The following is a 12,693-nucleotide window of genomic DNA, read 5'->3' as shown; positions in this document are numbered from 1 at the left end:
TTCTGCCATTAGATGTTTTGATATTGCACATCTCAGTTCTGGCTCTTAAAATCCAAAGGGGTGTGTGACCAGCATTGGAAGGATGATTTTTCAACGTATGTACCGAGAGTAATGGGGAGTGGAATCCATGATGCTGGGGTTTTCTTTTGGGATATAATAGATGACTATATCATTCTAAGCCATGGAAAGTATTGTGGCATCTGAAAGATTAACATTTTGATTTACCTTAGTAAAATGTTGTTCATCTTTAAGGGTGCAAGACACCATTTCCATAATTTGGAGTGGTTATTCATTAACATGCTATACAATAGGATCGGGAAACAAATTTATTTAAGAGTGTTTAGAGCTGTCCCTTGTCATGCTATTATTAGATAATTAGAAAATCGGTGAAAACTCACCCAAATTCCTATCCACTTTGCCCATCTGGGTTTTCTTGACTGGTCTCTCTGCTTACTAGTATGTTGCCAGATCTCCTGATTTCCTGGAACCACACCCCTAATTTTTAACATTGTCCATGGCCACATTTTAGCTAATTGTTAAAGAGACCCTCCTCCCAAAAATTCAGAGTCCATAGGCCAATCAGATTCAGCCACAGAAATTAATGGGAAATACTGTTAATAAAAGAGAGCCTGTGATATATGATATTTCTTAGTGCAATCCTAAATCAAGTTATACTTTTTAAGTTGATTGAAATCAATGGACTTAGACAGGAGCAACTGGGTTTAACAACTTTTAATCTGCCCCTTCTAGATATCCCTTTAATAGCCATTTGATCTGTACCAGTTATCCAGTGTTGTTATTCAACTCTGTGCCTTGAAAAGTTTCAACTGCAGATTTGTGCAAATTAAATTTCTGTTAAAGGGACAGAATTTTTTTCTTGGCCAGTTGGCAGCCTAAAAGTGCAGCTCTCATTAGGAATACGGTGTGTTTATTTGCATCCTTGTTTCTCTTGCTTTCCCTCTTTCTTTTTCTTTTTTGTTTTAAAAATGCTTCTTTCAAAATACTTTAAATTTGAAATCTGTTTTTGTTTCCTGCAAATGAACATGCACTTAAGGAAAAAAAGCCAGGTGACCCCAATTGGTGCCATTAACTCTGGTTTAATTCTGCAGGTATATAACAGAGTTTGTAAACCTAGGCAATGTTTCAGCTCTGCGCACCTTCAGGGTACTGAGAGCTTTGAAAACTATTTCTGTAATTCCAGGTAAGGCAGTTGGTGTTAGGTGTTGGGTTGCAGCTCCCTGTGAGTGATGTATTGCTTTGTCCGTAGTTGTTGTTTTATTCCCCACTTCCATTTTTTGTGTGTGTTTTTGTCATTGTGTCTCTTTGTGTGTGACCTCCCTTGTTGCAGATATGTCACAGAGTTTGTGGACCTTGGGAATGTGTCAGCCTTGAGAACTTTCAGAGTTCTCCGAGCTTTGAAAACTATCTCTGTCATTCCAGGTGAGAAATGCTTCTACCCACTAAGAGTGACTGTGTCTTGCACTTCTGGTGTGTGTCCTTTACCTTCCTCGTCCCATGCTTTTTCAAAAATGGCACAGCCACATTTTTGACAGGCCTTGCATTCTGCATGAAGAGGCCCTTCAGACAACCAACTTAAGTTCTAAAGCTGGTCAAAAACAAATCTCCTTGATCATCATTGAAAAATGTCCACCATGTTCTCATTTTAACATTTGGAAACAACCATGATGAGTGTCATAATTTCACAGGGTAAATGGATTTAAAAAAGGGGGGGAGTTAAAGAAAAAAAGGGAAGAACCACATCTAGAAGAAATCAAAACCACAAACGTTATGAAAAGGAACATTTGAAAGTGCAAAAAGGGCAACTTTTTCAAAATACTGGATTATTTTTTTGGCATAAATTTTGCCTGTTTGGGAAACCACAAACCCAGCTCTAGTTAACAATGAGAAATTGTATAACTCTTTAACAGCAATCTCACTCCAGCCCTATGGAATTTGCATGTTTGTACCTATGTTTTTCATAGAGTAGAAGTGTACCATCTTTGTAAAAGTTTAAAGTAAATGGTGACAATTTTCACTTATGAGATCAAGTGAGACTCCAGAAGCACTCCTGTTTCTGACATATTTGCTAGTGTGGCAGAAAATAGTCTAAGGTAGAACCGAAAAGGAAATCTAAAAGCTGGATTAATTCAGCAAACCTCTCTTATACAAGGACTGCTTGCTACAGAGAATATTTTTCTACATGTACAAGAAAAGCCACATTCACTTGTGAAATAGCTGTGTGAATATTTATAGTCCCATATGTACACAAGTTGCCTGCTCAACTGGTATATTGCACAGTATAATGGATTCATGTTAGACCTTCACTCATTGTAGTGAACTGTATTCCCCCTTCATAGTGGATATCTTTAAATAATGTGTGACATGTTCCTTCAGGGAAGATGATGAGTACAATGACTAGAATGTCAGCAGGGCTTCTGTTCAAGCCAGGATTTTCTGTTCCTTGCTCTGGAAAATTACTTGTGTAAGCTTGGACTTCTCACTTAAGGCTGAATCACATGTTACATTCTGCCAGTTATTTCTTCTTCTTAAAAACCTCATAAGACTTGTCTGTTTATTCATTGGATCCAGCAGTATGTTTGCACAAAGATAAGGGATCTTCATGTACCTATCGTGGCTCTTCCTTGCTTCCCCCTCCACTCAGGAAGTCCCTTCCAACCCTAGGAAGATTTATTACTGGGGCTACAGGACCTGCATGAAGCCATGCATACAAGTGATCTTCAGTGAGGAGAGGGAATGGGAAAATCACCCCCTCCTCCTTGTTTTGTCAATGGAGCTCCATTGATGGAGAGACAAGTAGAGTGGATTTTGCACCATTCCCCTCTGGATCCCGCTTGACCATGTGGATCCCACAACCCTCTTGAATAAGCTTTTCAAAGTTGAAAATGGCTGCAGGGGGGATGGAAAAGTGGGAAAGACCTATGTCTGTCAGTGCTTTCCATGCTGTCAGTGCCAGTGCTACCATGGGGTAGCTAGAGGGCAGCTGAGATTAGGCGAGGCTGAAGCTGACCCTCATGTTAGGAGCTGGAATTGAATGGCTGGAGTCTTTGCTGTAGGGAGCTGTCCAGTACTAGCTTAAATGTGTTTGGAGAGCTGTTGACCCAGCAATGGCAGAGCTCAACTGAAGAATTATAGGGGAGGTGCAAGTCCTACCTGTTCCTGCAGAGAGTCGTGCCAGGATTGCTGCTTTTCTCCGTTTATGGCTCAATTCCTGAGTCACCAGGTGTGCATTCTTCTGTCCAGTCCAGATTTAGTTCCTGGCTGTCTGCTTTCTCTGGTCCTAGGAAGACTGCAGGGATCTGGTGGTGGAAGAATCACTTAAGAATATCCCACTATGCCCAGTGTTCTCACTGAATGGAAGCTGGCTCCTGATCCACCAGAACCTCAAGCAGTTGTGACAGAGACGTGGAATTCCTGGCATGCAAGGAGCCTGAAGAATAGTGAGAACCATAGGGGCTGTCTCCCCCCCCCCCCCATGAAAAGGATAGGGTGTTTCAGTCCTTGGCAGCCCAGCTTCATGAGAACAGTATAACATCTGAACTAATATCTAATAACTCACATTATAATCTGAAATACACACAGCAGCAGCCATTTCTGTGAACACTAAAATGTATTCCACAGATAATGAACATTCTTGCTGCTACAGTGTATGATATATAATAATGGCTACTTAAATAGATGCCTGAATTGGAAAGTAACATATGTGCTTTGCATAGACCTGGAATATAAACCCTGTGCATGACATAGTATTTCCAGCCTTTGCTTGGGCCTGCTTCATATAATCCAGCTTGCTTCACATTTTTGTAATGCCTGCTGTATTCTGTATGATTAGTCTTTTGCATGATTAAAAGAAAACTTTGCTAGCTCTACAAATGCAATAGGGTTCTAATCCCTCCAGAAAAGTCCATCTGTCCCCCTTTATTTCTGAAAGGCTAGATTTTTCTCCTCAAGTCAATCACACATTACTGCAGTAAATAAAGGAAACTGGCCCTCTAGCTTATAGAAAGCATCCATGTATTATGTATTTATTTGAAATATTTATATGCCACCTTTTCTTCTTGAGCAAAGCTCTAAAGCAATTCCCTCAATAGCCTCATAGGGGACCCAAAAAACTTTTACTTGGCTCTGAAGCAACTGGTTTGTCCCGGGCAACTGCACAGAAGGGAGACCGAGTCAGCAGCACACAGCAATTGCCTTCATAAGGAAAGCAGAAAGCTTTTATAACATCCTGTAAGTTGGGCAATTAACAGCCCAGCCAGTAATGTATCATTAGAATTCAAATGGGTCACAACAATAGCATCCTTAGCCTGAAGCCCCTTTAATGAGCTTCTCTCCATATAACCAAAGGTGCATTTGCCCTGGGACTGCTACCTTGCTGTAAAGCTAACTATATCCACAGGTAAATAGTAGATTGTAACTGAATGTTCTGACCCAGCGTATGATCTGGGAGAAGATGCTGAAATGTAGGGGCATGTGAACCCAACCTGTGTTCTGAGCTTTCCAGTGAAGGACAGAATAGGTGTAATAATAAAACCCGATGTGCTGATTCAAATTCACAGCAGAGAGCCAGGCAGGCACATCTCATTGATTTTTGTACCTTAGTAATGAACAGAAATGGTCGACCAAGGATAGGACATGAATGGAAACCCAACTCAGGCCTAACTCTAAAATCAGTTATAAATGGCAAACTGTGATATATCACATTTGCGCGCACACTTTAATGCCATAAGGGGTTGGGGGAGGAAGCTATAATTGCTCTTGAAATCTCGCTAGGAGGAAAAACGGGGATGGTATTAAAACAGAGAGAACACTGTCCCAAAGCTTTTTCAACCAGACCCTTCTGGGAATGCAGTGAAAGCAGAAAATAAGGGGGGCATTAGTATCAATTATAGCTGCATGAAAGCCCTGAGGGATTTGGAGAGAAGACTTGGGGAGTGTGAGTCAGAGAATGGATGCCGTTCAAGAACTGGGACAAATAAAACGTATTTGAAAACGTTTGGATCAAGTGGTAGATTGAGAGGGTGAAGGAACTGACACAACGCTTAATGGTTTATTAAATGCCTTTAATTTCGTAAATTGGAGGAGAGGAGAGTGAGTTTAAAAGGATGGGTTAAAATGGGGCAGCTGCTGGAGGGAAAGCGTTGTGGTTTGTTACTTTGGTAAGAAAAATACGGGCTGTACCTCATTTTAATGTTAATTTCAAAATCTATATGAGCTGAAGAGCAATTGGATTTGGTAGTCAATTTGCCTAGGTGATTGGAGGGGGAGGGAGATAGGTAGAAAAGAACAGATAGATTTTGAAAAAGACAGATTTGAGGAAGCTGCTGCATGCTCATGGGTGCATTCCGAAGACCATTTCCCCCCAAGATGTATTGACTCTTGATTCCACAAGCAATGCTTGCTGATGAAAAGGTAAATGTCTACCTTGTCTAGCTACTAGTGCCCATGGAGTCCATCCATGATTCCTTAAGGCAAATGATTTCTCCTTTGTTCATAAAACACAGCAATGGCAAGCACCTCCTTAAACTCTCTACTGAAGCACTCCAAAAAGTTTATCAGATGCATTAAAAAAAATCACATCCTGGCTTTCCAGACTGCATGGAACTAAACACCAAATAACAATACAAACACACACACACTCCTCTGCAGTTCGCAGCTCAACCAAATAAGATGCAAGCAATTCACTCTGTCAAATGCTCTGGTGAATAAAATGGCATTACACTACCCCCTAAAAGTTTACCCAGATATTCCCCTCACCTCTTCTTACTGCAGAAGTAGTTCCATAAAGTGGAAACAAAATAGCACCAGTCTTCATTGACACTAGGCAAACTACCTTTAGTGAGGGAACTTTGAGCAGGTGACAAGCTGAAGGTTATAGCTGATGGCAGGTATATACAGGGAGAGGCCTTTTAGGCTTGTGAGTCCTAGTATATGAAGGGTTTTGAAGGACACAATCAGCACCTTGAATTAAACTCAGTGTATGGCAGATATGGCATTGGGAAGGATGAATTAATACAAGAATTGGGAGATGTAATTTGCCTTACAGTGCCCGTCTTCGGGTTTTTTGAGGCCAGTCACCATACAGCTATGTTCGTATTCCTTCTACTCTCCATCCCAAGTCAATTAATAACAAGGTCTTGACCCTGTAGGAATATTTTGCACAAGGTAGATCTAGCATATGTGACCAAAACCTAGGTGACAGAAGGCGAAACAAAGAGCTAGCTCCCCCGGGTTTTTGGTCTTTCATCAGTCTCGGTTGTCAAGTCAGAGGGGTGGTCATCTGGTTGGTGTAGTATCCACCTAATACACCACCAGATGCCCTGTTGGGCATGCTAGAGGCAGTGGCCACTTGGTCACAGCAGTTATCTAGGCTGCTGGTTCTGGGGAACTTTGATGTCAATGCGGATCTACTATCCATGGCAACACTGAGGCACTCACAAATTGTTGCTGGTCCTACCCAACCAGCATACTGGATTTGATCTTTGGTACAGGGGTAAACTTAAATGGACTTGCAAACTTAAATGGACTCCGGGGAATGGTAGAGGACAGGAAGGCCTGGAGGATCATTGTCCATGGGGTCGCGATGGGTCGGACACGACTTCGCACATAACAACAACACAGGGGTAAATGTAAATCTGATGATGGCCAACCTTGTCCCATGGTCAGACCACTCTGCCCTGGAGGCCTGGCTCTATATATCACCACCTCCCTGTGTAGGAAGGAAGGCGCATTTTGACCTGCCTGCAGAGACTTATGAATCCAAATGGGTTCCTGAATGCTCTGTGGGGCCCAATGCCTCCTGGAGACACATTAGATCAATGACTGGCAAAACCGGATGTTGACTGCCATCAATAAAATCACACCCCAATGTCCTCTCCACCCCCATTTTGAAGCCTCTTGGTATACTAAGGAGCTGTGTGTGAGGAAACAGGAGCTGAGATGGCTAGAGCAGGTTGGTTTCATTGAAGTTAGCGAGGGCTACCTGAAGTCTTTGGTCAGTGAGAGCCACCTGAATCCTCCAAAAGAGGCCAAGTGGCCTTCATTTCTTTTACTGTATCAAGAATTGGTGGAAGGTTACAACAGAGTGATGAGATTTTATCTGCAAAATAGCTCAAAAATGCCTCAACAATTAATTTCCAATCGACTACTATTTGAGTGCCCATCTTCAAGGACAGTAAAGGATCAAATTACCCTAAACAGTTTGCTGGGCGTGAGCTCATGAGTGCGATGGAAGTTGCATAAAACTTATATTTAGCCACTTTCACTGCCATCTCATAGGCTCTAATGTCCTATAAAATGTTCTCAAAGCTTCATCATTAGTCTTCCCCCACACTCATTCTTTGGTGGGGTGTTAATGTTTGGTGTTAATGAGAATCAGTAACACCATGGAATGGGCCCTACTTTGAAAAAAAATCTCCCCCTGAAACAGGAGAAGAGACTGCAATAGGCAAATTAGTGGTGGCCGAGCGATAACAGCGGGCTATGATTTGTGATGTATTGATCAATTTACTGTTATAATTGTGAGTTTATGGTTTTAAATGTTTTATGGAATTGTTGTTAAATATGTTGTGAACTGCCCCAAGCCGGCAATGCCGCAAGAATATTTTTAAGGTATAGATTATTTTTAAGGTATAGTCCAATGTAGAGGGCATTACCCTAATCCAACAACAAGGCTGTTTTAAAAAGCATGCTGTCAAATCAGATGTAGCTGTTAGAAGGCACCTCCAATCACCCTGTTTGTTTTAAATAGCACGGCTGAGTCTAGGAGGACTTCTAGACCCCCAGTCTCTTACCCTGTTCTGCAAATCCCAGCTCCAATCCCTTTCTGAGCCAACATTACCACTGTCTTATTCAGCTTTAGCTTGTTCTGCCTTAGCTACATAACCATGGGCACAAAACACTGCTTTCACATCATAGTGGATGCATCTGAAACCTTAGACAGAGATATTTAAAACTGGGTATCTTCTGCATGATATCCACCATCAGTCTTTGGGCAATCTTATTAGGTATCCTCCTGTAAATATTGGACAACATAGATGACAAAATGGCACCCAAGGCCCCCCACAAGACAAGGCCTGTTCTGTGTTTTCTGAAGCTCTGTCCCTGGAATATTTGTAATGCTGTAAGTAATGTTTCTGATTATTATTAACAAACATGAAGCCCTTCAAAAAATACAGGAGAAAATCTTAACCCTCCCTAGAAGCCAGAATGACTAAATAGAGGCTATTGTACTTTGGTTATATTATGAAAAGACAAGAGTCACTGGAAAAGACAGTAATTCCAGGAAAAGTTGAAGAAAACCCAACATGAGATGGATTGGCTCAATCAAGGAAGCCACAGCACTTAGTTTGCAAGACCTGATTAAGACTGTTTTATACTAATTCTTAGGGTCAGCCTAAGTTGGAAGCAACTTGATGGCGCTTAACACATGCACACACAGGATGAAGTAGAGTTATAAATAAATTAAAGGAACTTGCATCTACTTCCCGAGGTGTAATTAGGTGCATGGGCCATGAACTGACTCAAAACCACATAATTGCTTATAAATATTTACATCTCAAATTCCCCTATGCAAATGAATTGTGGGTGGTATATAAATTCAATAAATAAATAAAACTTAAATTCCCTCAATAAAATGGCATTTTACTATGGCTCTGACCATAGTAATTATGTCAAAGAAAATACCCTGGAACAGACTGTGCTGGTGAAAAGTATCTTTCCCCTCTTCTGGCTGTGCGTTTTTGCCCTTTCATTCAAACAGTGTCAAACATCTCTTCATTGAATTTTGCCTCTGCTCCAGAAAAATTATTTCTCCTGGAAACATGGCAATGCTAAAGGGCAAAACAGTTCCTTAGGACAGTGGTCCCCAACTTGTGGGCCGCGGCCCGGTGCCGGGCTGCGAAGGCCATGGCACCGGGCCGCGGCTCCCTCTCCCCGCCCCCCCCCGCAGTAAAAAACTTCCCAGGCCGCAAGCTTGCGGCCCGGGAAGCTTCTTACTGTGGGAGGGCGGGGAGAGGAAATCAGGCCGGGCCGCGCCCGTGTGGGCCGCGCCCGTGCATTTTGCAGGTGCAGCCCAATGCGTGGGCGTGGCCTGCGCGGGCGTGGCCCAATGCCCTGCCAGTCCCCAGCCTAAGAAAGATTGGGGACCACTGCCTTAGGAAACCTGACTATGCACTTTCACTTATAAAACTACAATGAGAAGCCATTAAAGACAGCAAAAGGATATCAAACCGTTGATATCTGCTAAGCTGAGGTACACTGCAGTCAGCTTTGACAGTGCTAATTGGCTAGGGAGATATGGGAAGATGAAGATGTCTCCATTACTCCATACACAAGGGTGGATGTTAGAATCTTCTTCTTGCACATTCTTTCCATTTATGGATCTGTCTAATTGAATCGGCACAAGGGGGTTTAGCTGCAGCTGCTAATGAGTCTTGCCTGTTCTCTCTCAGCCAAGCAATATAGCATCTCTGAATTTTTAAGGATTTGAGAACTTTTTAAAGATTTCAGAATATCATCAGTTAACATAAACAGTTTCCTCATTTTTGTACCACAGTGCTGAATCATACCACTCATAACTGAGGAGACGAAGAGACACAGCTTTGTAACATTATTTTTTTTAATTAAGGGACAAGGTAGATTCTTTTTTTTTTAATGTTTCAAAAGTTTCCAAGTGTTGAAAAAGAAATTGGTATGTTTATCTCAAGAGGGGTGCAGTTCTTATTGTATAATCTAACAGGGAATGTCTGCTAGAATGGGGCAATGGAGCGCAGACTGATATTTTCCTCCCCTGGAGTTCTGAAAAATGCCTTTTCACAACTGGCCCATTTGTTTTTGTTTGTTTGTTTGTTTATGTTAACACACCAGATGAAAATCTCAAGCCACGCTTGCCTTCACTGGGCTAATCTTGGAATACATGGCTTGAGGACTTTCTTCCATAGGACAAAATTCTGCCAAAGCCCATGATCAATTCTCCTTGGCTTCATCCTAGTCAGGACAACATAGGTAGCCTATATAATTCTGCCTAAGTAATTTTTCCTAAAACTGAGCAGGAGTGTTATCACTGCTTTCCTTCTCCCTAGGCTTGAAGACTATTGTGGGAGCCCTGATTCAGTCTGTGAAGAAGTTGTCGGATGTGATGATTTTGACGGTGTTTTGTCTCAGTGTATTTGCTTTAATCGGGCTGCAGCTGTTCATGGGGAATCTAAGGAACAAATGTGTCATCTGGCCCATTGATGTCAATGATACCTACTTGGATAATGGCACCAAGGGCTTTGACTGGGAAGAATACTCCAACAACATCTGTAGGTTTTCTCTCTCTGCTGTGCATGGTGCATGCTTATTGTAGACTTTTTGGTTCATCAACCATAAATTTCATTGCTAAGTTTTTGCCCAGTATATTTGTTTGTTTTGTATTGACATACTGGCCTCTTTCTTATGCTTGGAAAGTCTCCTAAGCCTTGGTCCCTAAAATTAGTTCAGTGCAGGACCATTTTTTCCAACTGATTTGAAAACATCCATCTAAGGAGCTGCCACTTTAGTATTTATTGATTTCTTGTATCTATCCATTATTATCCATTCAGGACAGCCAAAATATTCTAATTTTTAGTAAACAAAATAACGGTATGTATACAGATTGGGAGAAAGCACCAAACGTTCCTCAAACCGTACCCTACCACTCAGTAGGGTATACGCCAATGACTTTCACATGATGCTGTTTGGTACTCAGTCAAAGCGATATGATTCTCTCACAGTATTATCTGCTCTGACTAGCAGTGGCTTTCCAGGGTTTCAGAGACTGGTTTTCTATATTACCTACTATCTGATCCTTTCTACTGAGGATGCTAGAGACTGAACCTGGAATATGCCATTCTGTCGCAATAACTGATGAGATATAGCTACCGATCTACAAGGAGCTAGAATAACCTTCTACATGCGCTTCCACTTGCAGCTGCTTGCACATCAGCATTCTGAAATGGCCAAGTTCCAAAGCTTGTGACTTTGCCTCTAAGGTGGCAGAAATGCTGTTTTCTCAACTCATGACTCACCTAAATGTTGTGCTGTTCTTCTTTATTGCTTGATCCATTCTTATTTGCTTTTTCTCCTTTTCTCTACCTGCTACAGCAAACTTTTACACATTACCTGGGTTTCTTGATCCTTTGTTATGTGGGAACAGCTCAGATGCAGGGTAAGTTTTCAGCTCAAAAGTAATCTCCCTCTGTCTTAAATCTCCCGTAAGTAATTTGAAAAACCACTATTGGAAGGGGTGGGGATCAATAATGATGGATGCCATTCCAAAAGCACTTAAATAGCTTCATTTGCAAAACTATTTGTTCACCTTGTGTTTTTCCACCTGGGATTGTTTGACGATCTATCATTTTTATGTGGGAGCCTCTTGTTTTGTGTTACATAAACTTATCTGCCCCCTGAAAACATGTTTTGAGATCACGTACCTCATAGAATAGAGCTCACATGTACATTCATGCATAGACACCATGTTTGGGTAAGTCTGTGCATAGAGTGCCCTGCATAAGTAGGACATGTACATACAGTTTATCCATCAAAATCTGTGTGAAGCATAAGGATCAGTCTTGTAGATGCTGGGCTCAGTTTGTGACTCAAGGCCAATTTGAAAATATTAGGCAGGCTCAAGTTTGAGGCAGACTCTCACATTCTCCACAATGTGTAGCCTCTGCCCATGTAGACATTTGTTTATAACAAGTACATTGGTACATCTGGCATCCTAACATTGCCATCCTAAGCAGCATTTGCACCATTGACCAATCAGGTTAAAAGGGTATAACTCAGGGCAATTCCGCACATCTGCCAATGTTTCTAGATGTCCACAGCAGCCCAAACTGCTACAATTTGTAGTGGAATTTTGACATTTCGCACAGTGCAGTTTGTAGTGCAATATTCATGCACCCATAGCACTTTTTTGATAACGTACATGTTTCCGGTCTTGCAGGAATTGCAAACAAGGTGCTCTAAATTTGTAGCGATTCTGCCTGCCTCTGCCCGTCAATCAAACTGAAGAGCCAATGAAAGGGCTCTTTCATGGCTCCAAAATGCCCCATTCCCTTTAAATTTTATTTTTTTTAAATCCTAAAACACACGTGGCAATGAATATGTGTTAATTCATTGCTTCTGTGCCTCACACAGGACTATATTTTGTGGTAATTTCCCCCCCAAAATGGCTTTTTACACAAGGCTAAACCAGGGGGTAGGTATTTAAATTTTGAAAGTTGAAAGTATAAAGTTAAATACCTTTGGCTGAACAAAAAGCATGCTTGCTTGTTTGTTGCTTTATAAGGTTTGTAGAAAAGAAAAGGCATTCCCATCTCCCAGAAGCTTGGGGGTGGGAGCAGAGGTGGGACTTTTTCTAACACTATTTTGAGAACGCACATGTCTTTTGCTGATGTGTTGCAGGTTGTTCTCAGAAGTCAAGCGATTTTTAAGGGGGAATCCACTTTTTACCATTCCCCCCAAAAGCGCTACAAAAAAGTGAATGTTGCGGGAGTGTTGCTGGAGTGTTGCAGTTTGTGTATGACGTCATGTGTAATGCCAAAAATGTAGCGTTTACAAAGAGTTACAATTCAGCTACATTTAAGCTGTGCGGAATGGACCTCAGTTTAGGATTTTCTCATATGGCCAGGCACCCAGAAGTAGAACAGG

At 41.7% G+C, this 12,693-nt stretch overlaps 1 protein-coding gene across 7 annotated transcripts in view; it reads left to right on the top strand.

Annotated features, from left to right (window-relative positions):
- SCN8A (sodium voltage-gated channel alpha subunit 8) overlaps positions 1–12,693 on the top strand; it is a 144,225-nt gene that overhangs the window by 64,360 nt on the left and 67,172 nt on the right. For 5 of the 7 annotated variants that reach the window (XM_077328672.1, XM_077328669.1, XM_077328668.1 and 2 more), the window contains exons 6-8: positions 1,349–1,440; positions 10,101–10,322; positions 11,143–11,206. In XM_077328672.1, the coding sequence (XP_077184787.1) occupies positions 1,349–1,440; positions 10,101–10,322; positions 11,143–11,206 (378 nt within the window). Of the gene's footprint in view, positions 1–1,109; positions 1,202–1,348; positions 1,441–9,885; positions 10,024–10,100; positions 10,323–11,142; positions 11,207–12,693 lie in introns of those variants that run through there. The other 2 variants (XM_077328674.1, XM_077328673.1) reach the window with 2 other exon arrangements.

Source organism: Paroedura picta, chromosome 3 (assembly GCF_049243985.1).
Source record: "Paroedura picta isolate Pp20150507F chromosome 3, Ppicta_v3.0, whole genome shotgun sequence".
Lineage (NCBI taxonomy): Eukaryota > Metazoa > Chordata > Lepidosauria > Squamata > Gekkonidae > Paroedura > Paroedura picta.
This window is presented reverse-complemented; position numbering and strand designations above follow the sequence as displayed.